Here is a 24,653-nt window from a genome sequence, read left to right as displayed (position 1 = left end):
TCACGTGCATAATCAGGCTTGGCCCATGTCGAGACAAGCTTTCCAACAATGGGATTAGATGACTTATTTAAAAAAGATTTTATTGAACCTACCGCTGACATCAGCAAGGTGTACTGGAAGACTCATAAGGTGTACCGCTAGCAGCAGATTGAAACCATATAACAGTGGATTCTGGTTAATTGGGGTAGCCGCTTATACGGAACAACTCTTAAAGAACAAAAACTAAGAGAAAATAGCTGGGATTCCCTTCATTTATTTAGGACACTATGCTGCTTAATTGGGACAGGAGACTTGCTGAATAGTTTCTAGCTAGTGTCAGTTGTGTGCGCTTGTGTGGCTGTTAGACACTACACCACACTTACAGCAAACAATTTTTAAATAGTTTCAGTTGCATGGGTTTGTGTAGTCTGCAGTGCAAAAAAAAAAGCACTGATTTTTGTCATTGATAGTTGGCGAGAAATAGGCAGCAGGACCATTCAGAACAGTTTTGCTCACTGCGGTTTCAAACATTCAGACTTGGAAATACCAGAAAGGGCTAGGAGTGAAAATGAAACAGTCTCAGGACTTCAGCAAGTTAGAAACTGCGAAGAACTTGAAAGTATCAATAATCATCTTGAATGATTCAGATTTCTAGAGATGTGTGGTGGAGAGTATATTAACTGGCTGCATCACTGCCTGATATGGAAACACCAATGCCTTTGAACAGAAATCCTACAAAAAGTAGTGGATACGGCCCAATCCATCACAGGTAAAGCCCTCCCAACCACTGAGCACATCACCATGAAACACTGTTGCAGGAAAACAGCATCTACCATCAAGGACCCCCACCACCCAGGACATGCTCTCTTCTAGCTGCTGCCATCAAGAAGATACAACAGCCTCAGGACTCACCAGTGCAGTAACAATCACTACCCCTCAACCACCACCCCTCAACCACCAAGCTCTTGAAGCAAAGGGAATAACTTCACTCAACTTCACTTGCCCTATCATTGAAATGTTCCCATAACCAATGGACTCACTTTCAAGGACTCTTCATCTTATGTTCTCAATATTTATTGCTTATTTACTACTTCTTATTATTTCTTTTTGTATTTGCACAGTTTGTTGTCTTCTACCATCTGGTTGAACGTGCTAGTTGGTATGGTCTTTCATTGGTTCTGTTATGGTTATTATTCTTTAGATTTATTGAGTATGCCCACAAGAAAGTGTACCTCGGGTTTGTAAATGGTGACATGTATGTACTTTGATAATAAAACTTACTTTGAACTTTGTGGCAATAATTAATCTCCACCTTACCTGGGCAGTATTGTTCTATTAAAACTTGAATTGTTTTCAGGAGACCCTTCCATCAGTGGTCTCACCCAGGTTCTTTCAGTCCAAGTTGGGTTGCAAGAGTGCAGTAACACAAAATGGAACCAAACTTCAAACAGCACTTCTGTTCAGGAGTTTCTATTAGTTTCAAGTGAAGGTAGTACTTTTTTCTGCCTACATTTTTGCATACCTGAATGATTCACTTCAGTGATCTGTAGGCACTGTGTGTGAACTTGCACAGTGAAATACAGCAACTGGTTTAAATGCCAGCCATGCTGACTTTTAGTTGAATTATTAAGCCCCTCTCAGGTCAGCAGAGTGCTGAGCACAGCCACAGCATACAATAAGAGTGAAGCAGACAAAGGTGGTAACCTTTATTGGTATCTATAAGCTACACTTCAATTTATTCTCTAACAGCCTGTCTCAGCAGAGCCATGCCAAAGTTTGAGGAATGTTTTTAGGCTCCTGACTGTTCTCTCGTACAAGGATTGTATTGTGTAGCTGGGGAAATCAGGCTTTTTAATGCTTCTTCCTCTCTCTAGTTCATTTTCTTTTTATTCTTTATGTACATTTCCTTCCTCCAATAGAATTGGGTTTGCTGCAGTTTCTATGGTGAAGTCGTCTTTATTGGAAGGAATGAAGCCATAAAGGCCATGTACAACGAATATCTATTTGATTTCAATACAGAGTGATCATACTTCTCACAACACCAGCAATCAAAGGCAAGGTCATCTCCTTTGTTAAGAAGAAGCAGAATAATCTACTCAATGTGTTTCTTAATTCCCTTTCATTTTCTGTCATGACGGCTAGTATTTATTTTATTGAGATAGGCTAGCAAGCAAAGCATTGCTGAATATGTGAAGTGGGAAAGCAGACATTGGGGATACTGGAAATCTGAATTAAAAATTCCAGAAATGCTCAGCAGACCAGGCAATATTGGTAAAGAGAAAAACAAAGATAAATTTTTTTGTTCATTGGACTTCAGCCATTGTAGAGTACTGTTTCGCACAAATCAATACAGCTTGGGGCGTCAGAGTTTGGAGTTCAATCCCAGCATCCTCTGTAAGGAGTTTGTATGTCAATTCCTGTGAAATACATGGGTTTCCTCCCAGTTTCATTCCACAGTCCAACGACATACCATTTAGTAGGCTAATTGGTCTTTGTAAATTGTCCTGTGATTAGGGTAGGGGGGTTAAATCTGGGGTTACTGAGTGGCGCAGCTCAAAGGGCCAAATCTGCACGGTATCTGTAGATAAAGATAAATTTTAAAATAGTTACAGGGATTTTTGTTTAACTTTCAAACAAGAGAAAATCTGCAGATGCAGAAAATGTATGCAACGCATGCAAAATGCTAGAGGAACTCAGCAGACCAGGCAACATCTATGGGGAATAAAAAAGTACAGTCAACATTTCGGGCCAAAAACATCGACTGTACTTTTTTCCATAGATGCTACCTGGCTTGCTGAGTTCCTCTAGCTTTTTGTTTAACTTTTACTTGTTCTGAGCATTTGTCTCTGAATTCCAAACAACCCGAGGTTCTGTGGGGTAAGTGATAGACCTCAGAGGAGACTGCTGAAGTATGGACTTCATCCTGACTGCCTGGGCAAGGTTGGGAGGGCTGCAGTGAAACTGAATAGGTGGCCTATACATTGGGTAAGACTGCAGCACTGTAACCTCTATATCAGAAACGCTGCTTCTACTGGGGATTCATGGAAATTAGTACCATAATTGTGGGAAATCTGTTTCAGATGTGACAAGAATATATTTTACCTTTGGAAGATTTGCCTTGGCAATCTTTGTGGGCAATTTGAAAATGTATGATCTGTAGGAATACAGGGTGAGGGTGGGGGTGGGGGGGGGGGTTCCTCAACCACAGAACAAAAGGATCAGACAGCTGCTGTTAATAGAATGAGCAGCTCTTGTCAAGTGTACATACCAGACCCAGATTGGCGATAAAGTACCCAAGAGTTGTGACAGCTGGATAGTGGGAAACCCTTAACTATGTGCAGGGGAAGGGAAGTAGCTTCAGACAATTTCAAAATATCATGCTGTGAGAATTCTGAAAAAAAAGTCTACTCCAGTTTTGAAACTAATGGAAACTTTATTGTTCGGTTCTGTTTTTGTATAACAGCACTTTTCCTGCTCGACTAAAAGAATGTCTGTGTGTGTGTGAGAATGATGATGTAAAAGGGTATCCTGAAAACAATACAGATTGTCTTGAAACAGCACTGCACACAAAGTGGAGTGTCTAAATTCTTCACTGGAATGTGACACCATAGTTCTGTTTCTTACTTCAAATTGAGCACAAGTGCTTCTGCAAACTGGTCATTGAGCTGAAATGTTAACAGAGTGGAAATAGCCTTCTATTCTTGACTGTAAGGATCAAAGTGTGCTAGGATAGGTGTGGTAGCAATGGGGGTAAGTGTATAGTCATTTTGACTGGAGAAGGAAGCAAAAGATGCATTTAAAACAGAGAAACAAGCTTTTGTTTTAATGCAATGACTGCTTTTGTATTAGTGATGCAATTAGTGTCCATGCTTGGGAGTAAAACCTAATTCAATGACATTAACTATATCTGAATATTTCAGGAAAACCTTCTATTGGTTTTGCTGTGCAAGATGACATCCAAATTTTTAAAAATAGCGACAATCTTTTTTTAAGAAACAAAAGCACCTTGTCACTTCCTGTTCATTGGTATGTTGATTCATTGTGCAGTTACATTTCTCTTGAAATCTTCCATGGCAGTGTCCCTCTCTTGGTTGTTCTTTCTAGATCTATTTTCAGGCATGCTGGAATACATACCAATGATATTCTTGTGACAATTTCCCACTGACCCTGTTTATTTCATTAAATGACAAGAATTTGAACAATTTTTGCTTTATCTGTCCCTGTCGTAACTAAAATTAATAGGAAAAAATAATATTATGGAAAACAGTAGAGAACATAGCAAGGGAAAAGCTACACAGAAAGATGAGATCTGAGATAAAGACCAAATGGATGTTTGAAAATCGTAGGGATGAAGTTGTCTGCATTCAAATTCAATTTGAAGGTTATAGTGTGTTGTGAACTACAGGATCCCACGTTACCAGCCTTGATGATTGGAGAGGGGACAGCCACAAAATACAAAGAAGTCATGATCTCTGACTCTCCTCACCTAACATCCTTACATTTCCAATGAAGGTCCCTGAACTTGCAAAGTCCTGCGGAGGTTCTAGAACAGGATCAAGGTTCTTAGAATAGGTTCCTTTCCTGAAAGATGGTTTCCAAGGCTAATTCCACTCTCTCAGTCATGATGATTCATTAAAGGGTGGAATTTCTGTGCATCATGTGACTGAATCCTTGCCAAATTCATTTATCAAGCTACTAGAGAAGCCAAAAGTTTCATTTAGTTTTATTTAGAGATATAGTGTAGAATAAGCTCTTCGAGCTGCACCACCAGCAACCCACCAATTTAACCCTAACCTAATTCCAAAAGAATTTACAATGACCAGTTAACCTACTAACTAATATGTCTTTGGATTATGGGAGGAAACTGGAGTATCTGGAGGAAATCCATGTATTTACAGGGAGGAACATACAAACACCTTACAGATGACATCAAATTGAACTCTGAACTCCAATGCCCCGAGCTGTAATAGTGTCGCACTAACCACTATACTAACATGGCACCCAAACTGGGAAATTAATTGAAAAAAATTAACACTGGGAATTGCTTGGATCTGATAAAAGTTTATTGATAAAGTGGTTAAACAATGTTATCTCTAATCATAGCTATATTATTGGTTTGTTTAATATTCTGAGTCAATATTTTACGAAACTTCACCAAGTTTGAGATAAAAGCAGATTTAAAGTATAGTCAAAGATACCAGCTGTTGACCCACGATAAGGTAAGCAGCAGTTCTCATTTTAACATGAATTGAAAATCCTTTCCAGATATAAGATATAAACCTCTCTCAATGATTTCTCAGAGTGCATGGTCCCAAATACTTCCAGCATATCTCTTAATATTTATGTTTCGGTATATTTCTTGCACAAGCAACTATTTTATTACAATATCCAGTATCGGAAAACATATGGTTAACCAATTTCAATTGTTTTCAAGAAACCAACATTTTTTAAAGTTTGCTTATAATATTGAGAAAATCAAACATTCTTCCTCCTGAGTCAAAGTTCCAAGTTTACAGCTATTGAACTTTGGCTGTCTAGTCCTCAGTACGTATCATTTTAACTTAGGTCTATAAAGGGCTATTTCACATTTTGATTGCTGTAAGTTATTGCAAGTATTATCATTGTGCTCATTATAGAAAGGATATGGAAGCTGTAGAGAGGGTGCAGAGTTGATTTACCAGGATGCTGCCTGAATTACAGATAATGACTTCTGAGGATAGCTAGGGCTTTTCTCTTTGGAGCAAAGGAGGATGAGAAGTGACATAATAGAGGTGTACAAGATGATAAGAGCCATAGATAGAGTTGACAGCCGGAAACATTTTCCCGGGGTGGAAATAGCTAATACAAGGTATGTAACTTTAAGGTATTAGGACAGAAGTATAGAGGGATGTCAGAGGTAGGTTTTTTTTAAAAACACAAAGAATTGTATGAGCATGGTATGTGCTGCCAGAGATGGTGGTAGGGACATTTCAGAGTGTCTCATATAGAAAAATGTAGGACTATCATCCATTGTCCATGTGGGAGGGAAGGATTAGATTAATCGCTGAATAAGAAAAAGGCTGGCACAACATTGTGGGCCATAGAGCCTGTACTGTGTTAACAATTTAAATGGAATAATATAAATTCATTATTTTAGTGAACTAGCACCATCCTAGAAAACAGCAATAAATTTGAGCATTGCAAACCACTCTTAAGGTTCTATTTGACAGTTAACAATTCTCATTTTGCAATATTTTTCCCGTTTGTGGTCATCTCTCACCGACACGTTCAAGAGACAGTTCCTTCACATGGACTTTGAGCAGGTTTTTGACCTAGAGACAAAGAGTGGGAATAAGGGGGCCATTTCTGGTTGGCTGGTGACTGGTGATGTTCCCCAGCAGTCAGTGTGGGGACCTCTTCTTTTCATGTTATATGTCAGTGATTTGGATGAAGGAATTGATAGCTTTGTGGCCAGGTTTGTAGATGATACAAAAATAGGTGTGGAGGAAGCAGGGTGTGATGGAAAGAATTTGGTAAAACACACTCCTTACAGACGCACTCGGGGTGTCTGTCTGTCTTTCTTTCTCTCTCTCACTCTCTCTCTATCTCTCACACACACACAAATGTTGCCTTGTCATACTGCTGTCATTGCAGAGAATGTACGCACTTCAATGTCATCCCTGGTATATTCTCACTGTTTTCCCTCCATATTGCTAAAGTGTCAGACACCAAAGTTTAGGTTAATTTCAGTTTTTATTTGTACTTAACTATAAGTGTGTGATTGTGTCGAGGGTTCTACTGTTTTATGCAGTCATCTCCAGGCAGTTAAGTGGCATCTACTGGGTCCTTAACCGGGTTGGCTTTATGGTGCCTTTCTGCCATACACGGTGAATTCCATCTCTTTAGTAATGGGGATGTGTAAGTGCGTATATGTTGTTCGTATACTGTATTTATTGTAGGTACTTCTGTTCATTTTGTATTATGACTATACAAAACATTGTGGGGTACATCATGTTCTAATTCATGTGTAGTCTGAAGTTAACTTCATTGATAATTAAAGATGGCATATTCTAGTACCTATAAAAGGAGCTCATTGCCCTCAGGACGGGAGAGAGATAGGGGGCTGTCAAGAGTTGACACTGGACAAGAAAAAATACAGAGCTATTATTGCTTTCTTGTAGATATCTTTTTGTAAATGTTGACTTTTTTCCACTACTTTCACTAATTTTTGAAAGTTTGTTTTTTGATGCATGTTATAAACACCCTTGCACTAAAGTGTTAAGAGACTCCAGCCATTTTTCATTGGTAAAATTAAAGGTCACGGCCCACATTTTTAACACAGTGTCTGCAGAAGGACTTAGATTGGGAGAATGAACAAAGAAGTGGCAAATGGAATACAATGTAGGGAAGTGCCTGGTCATGCACTTTAGTAGAAGGAATAAAGGCATGGACTATATTCTAAATGGGGAGGAGAAAATTTAAAAATCAGAGGTGCAAAGGTACTTTGAAGTCCTTGTACAGGATTCCCTAAAGGTTTAACTTGCAGGTTGAGTCAGTGGTTAGGAAAGCAAAGGCAATGTCAGCATTCATTTCAAGAGAACTAGAGTACAAAAGCAAGGATGTAATGTTGAGGCTTAATAAGATGCTGGTGTTAGAGAGGATGTTCATGAGAGTGATCCCAGGAATGAAAGGGTTAACATACAAGGAGAGTTTGCTGGCTCTGGGGTCTGTACTCACTGGAGTCTAGAAGAATGATGGGGTTTCCCATTGAAACCTACCGAATGTTGAAAGGCCTAGATAGAGTGGATGTGGAGACAATGTTTCCTATAGTGGGTGAGTCTAGTACCAGAGGGCACAGCCTCAGAATAGAGAGTTAGCCATTTAAAACAGAGATGAGAAAATTTTTTTTTAGCCAGAGGGTGGTGAATCTGTGGAATTCTTTGCCACAGATGGCTGTGCAAGCCAAGTCATTGGGTTACAGGGAGGGGCAGGAGATTTGGTTTGAGAGTGATTATAAATAAGCTGTGATGGAATGGCAGTGCAGACTATGAGCCAAATGGCCTAATTCAACTCCAGTCTCACATGGTCTTCTGGTCTGAAGGTACTGGCGTGACAGCTGTGTGACTGAGATGGAAATTAATCCACCTAATGTTTCATGTGAAATTAAGTTTCCAGTTTGAATGATCCAAGAGAGCTGAAGTCCACAACTAATCCAAGTCACACTACTGGTTCTCCATCAATATTCTTGGACTCCACAATTCAGATTTCATTTTAAACTTTCACATGTCTGAATTGCTGACCGACAAACTAGGATGAAGACAACAGCTTCCTTTACGAGAATGGTGTTAATGATTTTCAGCATCAGAATCAGATTTAATATCACTGACACATGCCTGAAATTTGCTGTCTTTGTGGCAGCAGTACAATGCAATACATAATAATAGAAAAAAAGTAAATTACGGTAAGTATATTTATATAAATTAAATAGTTAAATAAGTAGTGCAAAAGCAGAAATAGAAAAAGTAGTGAGATCGTGTTGATGGGATCAATCTGCATTCAGAAGTTGGATAGCAGAGAGGAATAAGTTGTTCCTGAAACATTCAGTGTGTGCCTTCAGGCATTTGAATGGAACAATGACCCAGGTCATTATGCAGTAAGATGCTGCTCTTCAAAAGTGTATGTTCCAGTCTCTACAATGCAAGTCAGTTTAATTACACTCACTGTAAAACCAAATATTTAAATAGCAATAATCTGTTCAAAACTCTGAATGATGGTTGTCCCAATCAAGACCAGGCCAGTGAACTAATTCTGTTTAAATTTCAGGGAGTTCATGAATCTAAGGGGGTGTCAGGCGATTACCTGCGGTTGGAGTTGCTGATACAGAAGGTGGTGTCTCCATACCTGGGAACATATGGTCTACACATGGGAAATGAACAAGTTACACACTCGGCATGTTTTCTGGGTAAGAGCATAAATAACCAGGTCTCATTATCAAGTAAATCGTCAACAAGAAGTCAGGTAAGTTTAGAAAAGTCAAGTGAAGTGACAGGGATGTGGTAAAAGTTTGAAAAAGATCCCAAAGATACACACAGTCATTCACTGTATTAATGTTTCTTTTTAGTGATAGACGCCATAAGAAATAGGAGCAGAATTAGGCCATTTGGCCCATCAAGTCTGTTCCACCATTCATCTTGGTTGATTTATTATTCCTGTCAACTCCATTGTCCTGTCTTCTTCCGTAACCTTTGATGCCCTGACTAATCAAGAACCTATCAATCTCCACTTTAAATATACTCAATGGCTTGGCCTGCACACCCATCTGTGGCAGTGGATTCCATCCCCTGGCTAAACTTGTTCTGTTCTGGAACTAGAGATCATAGTTTAAGGGTGAAAGGAGAAATGTTTAAAGAAACATAGCGGGGAAACCTCACTCAGAGGGTGGTGAGAGTGTGGAAGGAGCTGCCAGTGGAAGTTGTGGATGCAAGTTTGATTTTAACATTCAAGGGAAATTTGGATAGGCACATTGATGGGATGGGTATGGAAGGCTATGATCCAGGTGCAAGTCAATTGGACTAGGCAGAATACTGCATATACTAGATGGGCTGAAGGCTCTGCTTCTGTGCTGAAGTGTTCTATGGCTCTATTAGTAATAGGAAGTTAGTCATTTTGTATGAAATAAATATATCCAACGACTTGGCCTCCACATCCTCGCTTTTATATTCCAGTCCTCTTGAAATGAACACTAACATTGCATTAGCCATTCTTACCACCAGATCAACCTGCAAGTTACATTTTAGGGAATCCTGCAAGAGGACTTCCAAGTTGCTTTGCATTACTGACTTCTGACATTTCTCGCAATTCAGAAAATAGTCTGTGCCTTTATTCCTTCTACTAAAGTACATGACCATACACTTCTCTACACAATATTCCATCTACCACTCCTTTACCCTTACCCCAAATCTAAATCCTTATGCAGACACCATGCTTCCTCAACACTATTTGTCCCTCCACCTATCTTTGTACCATCAGCAAACCTGGCCACAAAGCCATCAATTCTGTCATCCAGATCATTAACATATAACATGAAAAGAAGCAGTCCCAACACTGATCCCCTGTGGAGCATCACTAGTCACAGGCAGCCAACCAGAAAAGGCCCCCTTTATTCCCATTCTTTGCCTCCAGTCAGTCAGCCAATCTTCTATCCACGCTGGTATCGTTCCTGTAATACCGTGGTCTCTTGTCTTGTTAAGCAGCTCATGTGCAGAACCTTGTCAAAGGCCTTCTGAAAATCCAAGTAGACAATGTCCACTTGCTGTCCTGTCAGATATGTCCTTAAAGGATTCAAACAGATTTGTCAGGCAAGATTTTCCCTTAAGGAAACCATGCTGACTTTGGCCTATTTTATCATGTGCCTCCAAGTACCCTGAAATCCTTAATAATGGACTCCCAACACCTTCCCAACCACTAAGATCAGGCTATCTTTCCATTTTTTTTCTGTTTCCCTCCCTTCATAAATATGCAGTGACATTTGCAATTTGAGTCCTCTAGAACCATTCCAGAATTCTTAAAGATCACTACAAATACCTCCACAATCTCTTTAGCTACCTCTTTTAGAACCTTGGGGAGTAGTCCATCTGGTTCAGGTGACTTATCGAACTTCAGACATTTGAACTTCCCAAGCAACTTCTCTTTAGAAAGCAACTACACTCACTTCTGCCTCCTAACACTTGAACTTCTGGGGTACTTTTTGTGTCATCCACAGTGAAGACTGAAGCAAAATTTTTCATCCACCATTTCTTTGCCCCCTGTTACTACCTCTCCAGTGACATTTTCCGGCAGCTTAATATGCACTTTTGCCTGTCTTTTATCCATCTGAAATAGCTTTTATATTATTGGCAATAGGCAAGCTTACCTTTATATTTCATCTTTTTCTAGCCTTATGTTTTTTTTTTAAGTTGCCTTCTGTTGGTTTTTAAAAGCTTCCCAATCCTCTAATTGTCCACTAATTTTTGCTACATTATGTGCCCCTTCTGTTGCTTTTATGCTGCCCTTGACTTCCTTTGTCAGACACGATTGTGTCATCCTCCATTTACAATACCACTTCTTTGGGATTTATCTATCCTGTACCTTACAAATTGCTCCCAGAAACTCCAGCCATTGCTGATCTGCCATCATACTTGCTATTATCCCCTTCCAATCAACTTTGGCCAGCTCCTCGCAAATGCCTCTGTAATTCCCTTTATTCCACTGTAATAGTGATAAATCTGACTGCAGCTTCTCCCTCTCAAACTGCGGGGTGAATTCCATCATATTATGATAATGCCTCCTAAAGGTTTCTTTACCTTAAGCTCCCAAATCAAATCTGGTTCATTACACAGCACCCAATCCATAATTGACTTTTCCCTAGTGGGCTCAACCACGAGCTGCAATAAAAAGCTATCACTTAGGCACTCTACAAATTCCCTCTCTTGGAATCTAGCACCAACCTGATTTTCCCAATCTACCCATAAATTGAAATCCCCCATGACTATCGTGACATTGCCCTTTTTACATGCCTTTTCTATCCCGTTGTAGTTTGTACCACACGTGCTGGCTACTGTTCAGAGGCCTGTATATAACTCCAATCAGGATCTTTTTACCCTTTCAGTTTCTTCAGTCTACCCACAAGGATCCCTATATCACCTCTTTCTAAGGATTTGATTTCATTTTTTACCAACAGACCTACGACACCCCTCTGCCTACCTGCCTGTCTTTTCGATACAATGTGTATCTTTAGATATTAAGCTCCCAACTATGATCTTCTTTTAGCCATGATTCAGTGATGCCCTCAACATCATAGCTGTTAATCTCTTAAATACAAGGTCATCTACCTAGATCTGTAGTCTGCATATATTCAAATATAATGCCTTCAGTTCTGTTTTTATTTGTTTGATTGATAGATACCAAAGTGCCCAAGTGTTTTAATACCCTTTTCAATGTTGCCGCCACGTTACACTTCAACTCATCCCACTGTTATTGTGCGTGCAACGGGAACCAAGTTTAAAACTCATGCTTCAGTGTTTAGACCAGCGTGAAAACTTAATCCAGAGTACCACTGACACTATTGACTGTTCTCTTCTGTCACATGAAACAATTACGTGTTTTTCTTTAACAGAAAAGAAGTTCTTGCCACGTTGTTCCAAATCAAATGAACTTTTGACCAAGAACCCAGTGGTGCGTTCAAAGAGCTACAACAACCCTATGCTAACACCTGTCGCAGAGTATGAAAGTGAAGGAAGCCTGGTAAATGGCAGTAGCATCAGAAGGCACTCTGTTTCAGAAATGACCACTTGCAATGAGTCTGAAGGCTACTTAAATCCCTGTGTTACAACCCCCACTTTAGAATCCATGTCCATTAAGACCAGCACAGCAACGAGAAATCAGTCTCCAGGAGAGGAGCGGACCAGTATGACAGCCATAAGTGAACTTCTCCAGTGCAAGACTTTGAGTGAACCCATAATCAGCCAACAGCAGGCTGTGTACCACATTGAGAATCCAAGAAATGCCCAGGATAATGCCTTTAAATTGTCAAATAGCCCCTCAATGATACCAGCAACATCATCCAGTCCGGAAAGTGGAGTGGACAACATTTTGGAATCAGAGGGGATTTTTCTTGACTTTGGTCATAGGTGTTCAGAGTCACCAACGTACAACAGAGAGATGAGCAGACAAAGTGTGGTGTGACATTAAGAATGTCAAAGTCAGTAACATCATAGTGTAAGAAACAAAGAACCCACAACTGCAATTAAGCTGTTGCACTGCAAGTTACTTAATGAGCAAACATTTTTCAATTAATTAAACTGAAGAAAAAGAACTTAACGATAGCTGATCTGAATTTGAAATATGACTCCTAGAATCTATTGTTAAGATTGGTGATACGTATGCCAGCAACAAATTTGTTTGAGCCTGAGGCACTGTGCTGTTATGCACACACAGAACATCATCGTCATCTCCAAACTGTGCAAAGACGGGAGACAAAGGCCTCATTTTAAAATGTATTGCTTTCTCCCTGTCTCATTCATCTGTGTCTTTGCAGTGAAGACAAGCTAATCGATGAGGATCGCAGGTGCATTTGTGTAGTACAACTCTAACAGAGTTGAGTTTATTCTCAGTTAATAATCGCACTAGATTTGCACCTTGCTGCAATTCCAGCTGATGGCAGAATTGAAATATACGTTAGCTCCAAGTGCCAGAAGGAGATTATTTTAATGTATTTTTAAAGAAATTAGGACTCAGTGCGATTATTTTTCAAGTCCACAATATGAATAGCAATATTGAGCAGTACATCAAGCTTACCTTTTGATTTAAAAAGCCAGATGACATTAACTAGTCTCGACATGCATTGAATAAAGAGCATTCATGAATCATCTTCATTTACCTATTGTAAACAACCAAAAATACACACATTTCAATCAGTTCACAGAGTCATCAGATCTAAGACTTGTAAATGTTTAAATTCCCCTTGATTTATTTAATACATTTAAGCATAGCCTTACACACATACAATTTATATCTACTGAAATGAATAATATTTGAGATTGTAATAAAATCTATTGAACTGAAACTTAAGGCAACTTGGGAGAACATAAACATTTCTATTTAGTTACCTGAGAATGGGGCATAACAAAAATTTCATATGGAGAATTCCAAGTAAGTGCTCCAAAACTCAACTAGCCATTCAGTAACCAGAGCAAATGTATTTTGTTGACACATGCAGATATTTCTCTTCAGTTAACCTGATGGAATGCATGACATTTTATGTCAGTGCCCACATGAGAATGCATTTGTCATTTAAGTGTAACATAAAAATAAGTAAAGAAAGAGGGTGAATCTTGACACAGATTTTCTCTAAAGTACTTTTCAAAAAATTTCAATCTGGGTCAGCTCAGACAATGAAATTGATGCCTTACTACTATAATACCTAATGCAAAGCAGAATACCTGAAAACACAGTCAAAATAGAATCTGTATTTATTTAAGGGCAGCAGGGATAAGCCAAATAATTACAGGCCAAAGTCAGTGGTAGAGATTAATTTACTCTGAGAAAGGCTGAGATTGATTAACGATAGTTCACATGCATTTGTTGGTGGAAGATCCTGTCTGCTAAATTTAATTGAGTTTTTTTATGGATGATAGAAAAGTGGTGAGCCACAGGGTCCTGTACTGTGCTGTGATACTCTATGTTCTAAAAGCTGGTCAAGGTTAAAGTTGGAAAATTCCAACGTGACAAAGGGTGATGGTGGAAAGCTGTTTTTGTGATAGAAACCCTTTGGCCAGCGATATAGGAGTCAGTGCTTGGACTTTTAGTGTTTGTTACATGTATAGATGTGAATGCAGGAAATATAATTATGTTTACAGAATGATACAAAAATTGATGCTGTTGATAGCGAGGAGGAGACACAATGGGCTTCAGAATGACAATGTCAGCTGGTAAATTGGGCAGGCAATGGCAATGAAATTTAATGAGCTGATGCATCTTGGAGAGGGGTCAAATAAGGATAGGAAATGGACCAGGAATAGTCGGGGCCTGGGAATTACTGGGGAACAAAGAGAATTTTGTGTACAAGTCCAAAGATTCCTGATGGCGTAGTGCATTTATGCAAGATAGTAAAAAATGCACAAGATATCCTTGCCATTATTAGTTGAGCATAGAATATAGAGAACGATATAAACCATTGGTTAGGCCACTGCTGGAATATTATTGTGTCATTCTGGTTGGAACACTACAGAATAGTCATGACTGTTCTGGAGAGGGTGCAGAGGAAAATGTTTAAGCATGAAAAATATAATTTTCGAAGATAGCCTGGGTTTGTCTTCCTTTCAGCAAAGGAGGTCAAGGCAGAATCTGGCAAGATATACAAAATTATGAGAAGCATACATTTGGATAGATGATACAAATGATAAAGACATGGGTTTAAGGTGAGAACTAGCTGGTTTAGAGGGAATCTGATGAGGGTGGATGCAACCTGCAAGTCTGCCTGAGAAAGTGGTGGAGGCAGGTACTCTCACAACATTTAGGAAATATATGGCCAAGCACTAGAATTATCAATGCACAGTCAGCTACAGACCAAATACTGGTAAATGCAATTAATACAAGTAAGTATTTGATACAGTGGGCCAAAAGACCAGGTTCTGTACTATTTGAATCAATGACAAATAAGCAGATATTAAAACAATAGTTAATTCTGTGGATTCTGCATAGGGCGATGTTTACCTTCTTCACAGATGAAGCAATTTATCATCTCATCCTTCTGTGAAGGTTCTGTATTCAAAGTTGTGATGAGGCAAGCTTCATCATTACTTTTGTTCATAAAAGGAGATCTCTAAAGCAGTGTATTCATGTTTGTATCAACAGTTTTATTCAATGGTCATCTCTTTTGTGCTACCCCCTGTGAGTGTGTTGCTTGAAGTATCAAGCACCTCAGACAACTGATTTATTTTAAACAATTGAGATTTATCCTTCAACTCCAATATCTTTACCATGAATAGACGGCAGTCATAATCTCAAGCTGCCAAGTCCGATAATAGTAACCTCACCATAACTTTAATCAACTCAGTGCAGGCGGGAGTTCAAACCAGAAACAAATTTATATGGTTCAACTGCTGACTGGCTGGAATTCACAAAACTGGAACTAGCCACGGAATATTGACGTCACTGTTGAGCCCAGATTGTACAGGTGTACACTTGGATGTTGTGATTCATGTTTTTTATTGTTTGTTATTTTGTTTTACTGCATTAAAGATACATAACCTACCATGCACCCTGTACTGTAAAATTATAATGCAATAAATAGATGTGGTAGAAGCTAGTCAACAGACACTTAACAAAAACATTAGTTTAAAGAAGAGCTAGACGCCTTACATGACAGGTTACACTATTTATGTATTAAAATACTGGGGTCTGTGGTGCATCTGCTTTCCTTACTATGAATGTACTCTGTTATGCGACTGACATCTATTTACCATTGTAAACTGTTCTGCAAAATGGATAAAATGCCACAATACGCCTGGTGAAGATTAATGAACAGTAAAGCTTAATGGCATCCATTTAAGAATTGCCTAGTTGATTTATACATTGTTTAAGAAATATATATATCATGAAGTTGCAATGAGAATCCACCTGCATTATTTATGTTTCATCAAGCTAGAATGAAAGCTTGTTTAGGATTGTTACAGTTCATGATGAATTTTTATTTTAAAATGCCTGCACTGATCACTATACTAATTTGCTGATGTTATGTCAGTGTTTATCCTCTCAGATGTGGTTTATATTAGAATGTACATTTCTGTGGGCAACTGCTACTTTGCCATTTATTTAAGTAATCATTCTTCAGAGTATTAAGTGCAGTTTTCCATTAGGGGTATCTTAATTAGGGGCACAGCATTTCCTGCATTGGTTCTTGTATAGTATAAAAATAACAAGTAATAAAAGGCCCCATGGCCTCACAGTTGAATTTGACAAGATCAAGACATTCAAATCTACCCAAACACCAGGCATACAATTTATAATTTACACATAGTAATTGAGAGGTTAACAACTGACCTTTTTTTTTTTTACTACATATTTACAAGAGTATTTCAAAACTTACCATACTTTACGTGAAGAACTGTTCCTTAATTTCATCTCTATAAAGACCTTTTCCTAATTTTTACACCATGTGCTGGTGCTAAACTGCCTAACGGGTGGAAATACAAAAGATACAGATAATGAGCAGTCACAACATTTCTCCCCTAAGCCCAAGGGAACTGGAATAAATTAATGTACCAGTATGACAGAGAAGGTGTTAATTAAACACTGAGAATTTTCAGTAACTTCTCCCACTTAATATATGTTTTGTTGATTTTAATTTGGCGAATACTGATGGATTGCCTGGAAAATGTGATCATATGAGCAAGCAGTGTGTTAGTTGAAAGACCATCTATTGTTAAAGCATTACTGAAATGTTCTAACCATATAGTAAAGTGTATAGTACTTCAATGAAAAATTAAGGAATTAATACAAGCTGCACAAAATCTTAGACTACCCTTCGCATTCACCACGTGTCTGAAGGATGAATCTATTGAGGACCTAGACATGATCAGAGACAAGACAGTAAGATTTAAGAGCCGAATCAGGCTCTTTGGCCCTTCGAGTCTGCTCCACCATTCCATCATGGCTGATTTATTATTCCTCTCGACCCTACTATCCTCTCTTCTTCCTGTAACCTTTGACTCTCTTACTAATCAAGAACCTATCGGCCTCCACTTTAAATATACCCAATGACTTTGCCTCCACAGCCATCTGTGGTAATCAATTCCACAGATTCACCAAACCTCAACTAAAGAAATCTCTCCTCATCTCTGTTTTATTAAAGGGATGTCCATCTGACTAATTAACTTAATAACCTGTACATCTTTGGAACATGGGAGGAAACCGGAGCACCTGGGTGAACCTCATGCAGTCATGGGCAAAACGTAAAAACTCCTTACAAACAGCGGCAGGAACTGAACCTGGGTTGCTGGTACTGTATTAGCATTACACTACCAAATATTTAGCCCAAACATTTTTTGCAAATCTCTGAATAAATTTTTACCTTAATCGGATACTCTGGTTACCAGCTTTCCTGATGTTGCTAATAATTTCTCACTCCATCAAAATTCTTCAAAGTTTTGAAATTACTAGAAATATTTCTCTGAGTGCTGCTATTATGTGGCCTGCTTCATCACAAAACAAATATCTACAGTCGTAAACAAGGTGCTATTAGTGAAAAATAAATTATGGTTGGGCAAAACAGCAGTGTACTCTATCAACACAGTCCAGCAGCATGGTTTAATCACAGGTCAAGGCATACTTTCAATATTTAGTAGTACAGGAAATACCATATTTCTAATGTTCAATTATTTTAAATTGGCTGATATCTACCAATTTTGGTCTATGAGGTAAAGTTTGGTGAATCCCAATTAAATTCATGATATGCAAAGAAGTGAAAGCTTGTCATAAGTAGATAAGAATACTTGTTTGAGGTTAGTTCAACCACCATCTTACTAAAAGTCAAGGGCCCTTATCCATAAGTTCATGTGTACTTGGTTTGAGTCTGCTGCATCTAGATACACATGCAATCAGAAAGCTGGAAAATCAAGTTTTGTGCCTGATTTACATTTAACCAAAGCACTTTGATCATTTTTATACAGATCATCACACTCGAGCATAGCTCAACCTGGAAAACTTACTCCAATACCCAGGTTGCAGGTGTGAGAATCCTGCCATTATAATGATTTGAAGGCTTCAAAATGCAAGCAGACCTTTCAACTAATAAGTCATGATAACATTTGCATTGAAACTATTTTGAAACAGCATGGAGTTACACTGTATTTTCTACCCCTTTGTATTTCACAAAATACTTGACTGCAAGTTCTTCATCATGTTGTAGCTCATTTATATGAATGGTTGATAAATGAGTCAAGAATTTACATTTTTATACATGCATTTCTTGCCTTCCTTGGATCCTGATCCATGCCCATTTTAAATCTGGACTTGTACCAAAGTAACTTTTAGAAAGCCTGAGCACCAAATCTTAAAAATGGGCAACAGATTGGGCACATATTCACATCTAATTTCCAAATTGTTTTTGACCTCCCAATGTTTAACTAGAGGAAACCGCTGATCTTTCAGAGCTGCATTTTACACAGGCCTAATATAACAAATGAGGTTTGCAAATCTACATGCTCTGCGTAATCCCTATAGATAAAGAACTGTTATCTAGCTAATGAAACAAAGTCATCAATCTGTACAAAGTCAACCCGCTCTCATTTATTTAACTAATTCAGACTGTTCTCCAACCCATAAAACATGCTTGCCTGTCTTGCATCAGGGCCTTGCCACTCTCATTATCATAGAAATAAGTGACATGATAAAATTACTGGTTAGATGGTCTTACCATCAATGAGTTGAATTTCAGAACCGGATATTACTTAATTCAGTTTATGTGCAATCACTTATTATATAAGTTAGCAAATGTTTTGACAGGCAAGAAGCAGCTATGCATATTGTAGAAGATTGACAGCAATAATTCAAAAGGAGTGCAAGAATGAAAGGCACGAGATGAAAGGACAATGAAGATTGCCTTTCAGAAGGGGAGATGGAGAAACCCATTTCAGGCTAACAAAACTGTACCAGCTACTACTCTGGGAAAACCAGCAGCTAATACCTTTGGAGTGATGCAGAGATTGGAACAAATTGATAGGATGGTCCATTCCTTACAACCATAAGACATACAGTAGGATTAGAAGTAGGCCATTTGGCCCATTGAGTCTGCTCTGCCATTCAATCTCAGCTGATTTAATATTCCTCTCAACCACATTCCCTTGCTTTCTCCCCATAACCTTTGACACCCTTATTAATCTGTGGACGCGATAGGGACACCCGGGTAGTATGTTGCCTCCCCAGGTGCCAAGGACGCCTCAGATTAGGTCCATGGAGGAGGCTGAGCAGCCAGAAGTCTTGGTACATATTGGCACCAATGACATAGAGATGAAAGGTAAGGAGGTCCTGAGAAAGAGGTTTTAGGGAGCAGGGTAGAAATCTGAAAAACAGGACCTCCAGGGTAGTAATCTCCAGATTGTTGCCTGTACCAGGTGCCAGTGAGGGTGAGAAAAGGTGCATTTGGCAGATAAATGTATGGCTAAGGAACTGGTGCAGGGAGCAGAGGATCAGATTTTTGGATCATTGGGATCTCTTCCGGGGAAGGTAAAAACCTGTACAAAAGGGATGGGTTACACCCACACCCAAGGGGAAAAAATATCCTTGCAGTCAGGTTCGCTAGAGCTGTTCAGAAGGGTTTAAACTCACTTGGCAGGGGGATGGGAACTGGGGTGATAGGGCTGAGGATGGCACGGTTGGTATACAAGTAGAGACACTGTGTAGTGAGACTGCCAGCAAGGAGAAGCTGATGACAACAAAACTGCAGTCAACGGGATGAGTTGCAAAGTAAAAAGGGGGACAAAATCAAAAAGGGTGATAAATACAGGACTGATGCTGTTATATTTGATTGCACGCAGTATAAGGAATAAGATAGATGGCATGTACAATAATATTGGCATCACTGAATTGTGGCCGAAAGAAGGTTATAGCTGGGAGCTTGATGTCCAAGCATGCACATGGTATCAAAAGGACAGGCAGGTAGACAGGGTGGGGGGGGAGGGGTGGTGAGGCATGGCTTTGTCAGTAAAAAATGAAATCAATTCTTTAGAAAGAGGTGAAAGGTGTAAAATCGTTGTGGGTAGAGCTAAGTAACTGCAAGGGTAAAAAGACCTGGATGAGAGTTATGTATAGACTTACGAATAGTAACAAAGATGTGGACTACAAATTAGAATGGGAGATAGAAAGTGCACGTCAAAGGGGCAATACTACGATAATCATGGGAGATTTCAATATGCAGGTAGATTGGGAAAATCAGGTTGGTGCTGAATCCCAAGAGGGGGAATTTGGAGAACGCCTACAAGGTGGCTTTTTAGAACAGCCCATGGTTAAGCCTACTAAGTGATATTCTGTATAGGGTGTTGTGCAATGAACCGGAATTCATCAGGAAACTTAAGGGAAAAGAACCCTCAGAAGGTAGTGATCATAATATGATAGAATTCACCCTGCAATTTAGACGGAGAAGCTAAAGTCAGATGTATCAGTATCACAGTGGAGTGAAGGCATGAGAGATGAGCAGGCCAAAATGGATTCAAGGGGTCACTAGCAGGGACGACGGCAGAGCAGCAATGGCTGGAGTTTCTGGAAGCAGTTCGGAAAGTGAAGAACAGATACATCCCAAAGACGTAAAAGTATCCTAAAGGCAGGATGACACAATCTTACCCAACAAATCTGTGGAATTCTTTGAAGAAGTTAACAAGAATCAGTTGATGTTGTGTATTTGGATTTTCAGAAGGACTTTGACAGGGTGCCACACATGAGGATGTCTAACAAGAGTCCATTGTATTACAGGAAAGATACTAGCAAAGACAGAGCAGTGGCAGGAAGCAAAGAATGGAAACAAAGGGAGTCTTTTCTGGTTGGCAGCCGGTGACTAGTGGTGTTCCACAGGGGACTGACTGTGTCGGGACCACTTCTTTTTACGTTATAGGTCAATGATTTGGATGATGGAATTGATGGCTTTGTGGCCAAGTTTGCAGACAATACGAAGATAGGTGGAGGGACAGACAGTGTTGAAGAAGCAGAGAGGCCACAGAAGGACTTAAATAGTTTAGGAGAAAGAGCAAAGAAGTGGGAGATGGAATGCAGTGTCTGGAAGTGCATGGACATGCACTGTGGTAGAAGAAATAAAAGTGTAGACTATTTTCTAAATAGAGAGAAAATTCAAAACTCTGAGGTGCAGAGGGACTTGGGAGTCCACATGCAGGATTCCGTAAACATTAACTTGTGGGTTGAGTTGATGGTGAGGAAGGCAAATGCAAATTTGGCATTAATTTTGAGAGGACTGGAAAATAAAAGTAAGGATGTAATTTTGAAGATTTATAAGGGGCTGGTGAGGCCTCATTTGGAGTATTGTGAACAGTTTTGTGTTCCTTATCTAAGAAAGGATGTGCTGACATTGGAGAGAGTTAAAACGAGGTTCACAAAAATGATTCTGGGATTGAAATACTTATCATGAGGAGCATTTGATAGCTCTGGGCCTGTTCTCACTGGAATTCAGAAGAAACGGGGATTTCATTAAAACTTACTGAATGTTGAAAGGCTTCGATAGAATGGATGTGGAGAGGTTGTTTTCTAAAGTGAGGGAATTGAAGACCCAAGGACACAGCCTCAGAAAAGAGGGATGTCCATTCAAAATGGGGATGAGGATGAATTTCTGGTGACTCTGTAGCATTCATTGCCACATGCAGCTGTGGAGGCCAAGTCATTGGGTATATTTAAGTCAGAGGTTGATAGGTTCCTGATTGGTCAGGGCATGAAAAAATATGGGGTGGGGGGAAGGCAGGTGATTGAGGCTGAGAGAGAAGTGGATCAGCTGTGATTAAATGATGGAGCAGATTCGATGGGCCAAATGACCTTATTCTGCTCCTATATCCAATGGTCTTAAGGTCTTATAATCAAGAACCTATTAACCTTCAATTTAAATATACCCAAGAACTTGACCACCACAGCTATCTATGGCAATGAATTCCACAGATTAATCATCCTCTGGCTAAGTAATTCCATTTGATCTCTGTTCTACTAGACTTCCTATTCTGGTACTAGACTTTCACTATTAGAAACATCCTATTCACATCCACTTTCAACATTCGATAAATTTCAATTAGATCTCCCCTCAGAGCTCTAAACTCCAGTGAGTACAGGCCCAGAGTCATCAAATGCTCCCGTCATCAAACGTTAGCCTTTTCATTCCTGGGATCAGTCTTGTAATCCTCCTCTAGACCTTCTCCAATGCCAGTACACCCTTTCTTAGATACGGGGCCCAAAGCTCCTCACAATACTCCAAATCTGATCAACTAATGTCTTATAAAACTTTAGCATTACTTCCTTATTTTTTTAAATTCTAGTGCTATCAAAATAAATGCTAACATTGGATTTGCCTTCCTTACGACTCAATTTGCAAATTAACTTCTAGGGAATCTACACTATATTCCATCTTCCAACTCTCTGCCCATTATCCCAATTTGTCCAAGTTCTTCAGATTCTGTTTTTCCTCAACAATACCTGCCTCTTCTTTGTAGCATCCACAAACTTGGCCACAAAGCTTCCAATTAAGTCATCCAGGTCATTAACATGCAAGTGAAAAGTAGCCAACTCCTGCAGAACAGCTGTAACCAACTAAAGAAGAACCCCTTTATTCCCACATTTTGCTTTCAAACAGCCAGCTAATGTTCTGTCCAGGCAAGTATCTTTCCTGTAATACTTGTTTAGCAGCCTCATGTGTGGCACCTTGTCAAAGCCTTCTGAAAATCCAGTAAACAACATTCAGGAGGGTTTAAATGCTGAACACAAATTGAGAGGAAATCAGAAGAGCAACTTTAATTTAACAGATTGCAGTCAGATTAGTTACAAATAACTGTATCAAAAAGATCAGTAATAGAACGAAATTTTAAATAAAACACAGAACAACGAAAAGGAAAAAGAAGCCCTCTTCTGAAAATATTTGTGCACCATTACCACAGTTAAATGTACATAGCAAATCAGTGGAAATTCATAGCAAATCAGGCATTTGCAGGGGCAGAAACAGATAACACTTTAGGCCACTGGCATATTCAAAGTTATATGAATCTCTGGTCACATTCTTGTCTTGCAATTTTTGCCTGTAACTGTTACACAATATATGGGTGTTTACTTTTCAAGACCAACATATGGATCCTGAAGTCTGCAAAAGATTTTAGTGCAAATATTTATCAAATCTTTACATTTCAGTTTAATGTCAACGAGGTAATATCACCAAGTATAGATCTTTCCAATCTTTGTGAATATAGCTGTGGAGTACCTTATTGTGCAACAGTACCTGGGTTTTGTTAGGCATCTCATAGAAGTTTCTTTTGAAGGCAAAACAAAACCTGGGATAGTTCAGCAGGTCAAGCAGTATCTGTTGAGGCAAAGGGTGTAAGTTAACGTTTCAGGTTGAGACCCTGCACAAGTCCTACATTGTTGTTTTGATGTCAATTATAACCAGCCCTCCACTACATCCAGTGGATGTTAGACTCCCAATCACAGTCATTCACACACTATTGCAGAGCCCTGGAAACTTCTCAAATTGTCTGCTGGGAAGATAGGGGGTTAATACGTTCATTACACCACATCTATAACCTCAGAAGCATTTGCAAGATGTTGAATTCTCCCATGCTTAATGCAGATTCTATCTCTAAACCTCAAGTCTTAATGTCATTATCATTATTCTCAGCCTACTGCCGGAAAACCACAATTGCTGCCTTTTCTAAGAGCCCAACTTTACCTATTCAATTTAAGCTACCACAGTTTCTGAACTATGTACGTTCTTGAATTTTCCCCCTTGCAGTTCTCAGTCCACCAGCTCGTGATAGAATAGTCCCAACCACAAGACAGACCCAGCTCAGTTTTTTTTACTGTGAGCCTCCACTATGAGTATGAGCAGGTTGATTAAGGGGATCCATCAAAACCTGAGTCTTACGTAACACCCAGAGCTGACCTGGGGTGAGACCATAAGCATAAAAAGGCTTCACTGAAAGAGAAATGTATTATCTTGCTCTAATTCTGTATTAGGGTGGTTCCAAAAATAATAATATTCAAACAGGTCCAAGAACTGTGTAATTGTTACTTTCAGTCAGGTTGTCCATCAGCTGGAGAAAATTTAGGCTTTGAAGGCCATCTAGTGCTGATCAAATTCATTTCCACTGCAACATGACAAGACAAATAATGGGAAGGTCTGACACCTAGTGTTCAACATTGGTGTTATCATGCCAGTCGGATATAAAAGATACTATTTTGAAGAATTTTTGCTTATCCACTAAGCCGTTTTAACACTGCCATGGAGAGTCCTCAGCCCATCTGCAAAAGGAGGAGGGTTGAGCATAGGTCTAGCAACACCATCCCATAAAAACACCAACGAAAGCCTCAACGTCCTCATCCCAGGGAATGGAAGGACCTTTGCTTAGATGGTGCAAGATGGGCTACACCTGGGGACAGTTTGAAAGACTGAGCCAGGACAGAGG

The 24,653-nt window shown here is 39.3% G+C and overlaps 1 protein-coding gene and 1 long non-coding RNA gene across 7 annotated transcripts in view; one reads left to right on the top strand and one right to left on the bottom strand.

Moving 5' to 3' along the window:
* The window catches only part of LOC134351653 (proline-rich protein 5-like), a 139,294-nt gene extending 123,243 nt beyond the window's left edge, over positions 1-16,051 (top strand). For all 6 annotated transcript variants that reach the window (XM_063058103.1, XM_063058104.1, XM_063058105.1 and 3 more), the window contains 2 exons: positions 8,782-8,920; positions 12,113-16,051. In XM_063058103.1, the coding sequence (XP_062914173.1) occupies positions 8,782-8,920; positions 12,113-12,681 (708 nt within the window). In that variant the 3' untranslated portion in view covers positions 12,682-16,051. The remainder of the gene's footprint in view (positions 1-8,781; positions 8,921-12,112) is intronic.
* Positions 13,291-23,517, bottom strand: LOC134351655 (uncharacterized). Its single transcript, XR_010019223.1, has 3 exons — positions 23,471-23,517; positions 16,586-16,672; positions 13,291-13,375 (listed from the first exon to the last, which is right to left on the bottom strand). It is a non-coding gene; the product is annotated as an uncharacterized LOC134351655 (long non-coding RNA).
* Between the last annotated feature and the right edge of the window lie 1,136 nt (positions 23,518-24,653).

The sequence above is a fragment of the Mobula hypostoma genome, chromosome 9, assembly GCF_963921235.1.
Source record: "Mobula hypostoma chromosome 9, sMobHyp1.1, whole genome shotgun sequence".
Lineage (NCBI taxonomy): Eukaryota > Metazoa > Chordata > Chondrichthyes > Myliobatiformes > Myliobatidae > Mobula > Mobula hypostoma.
Note: the sequence above shows the minus strand (reverse complement) of the source record. Positions and strands in the feature narration are given on the sequence as shown.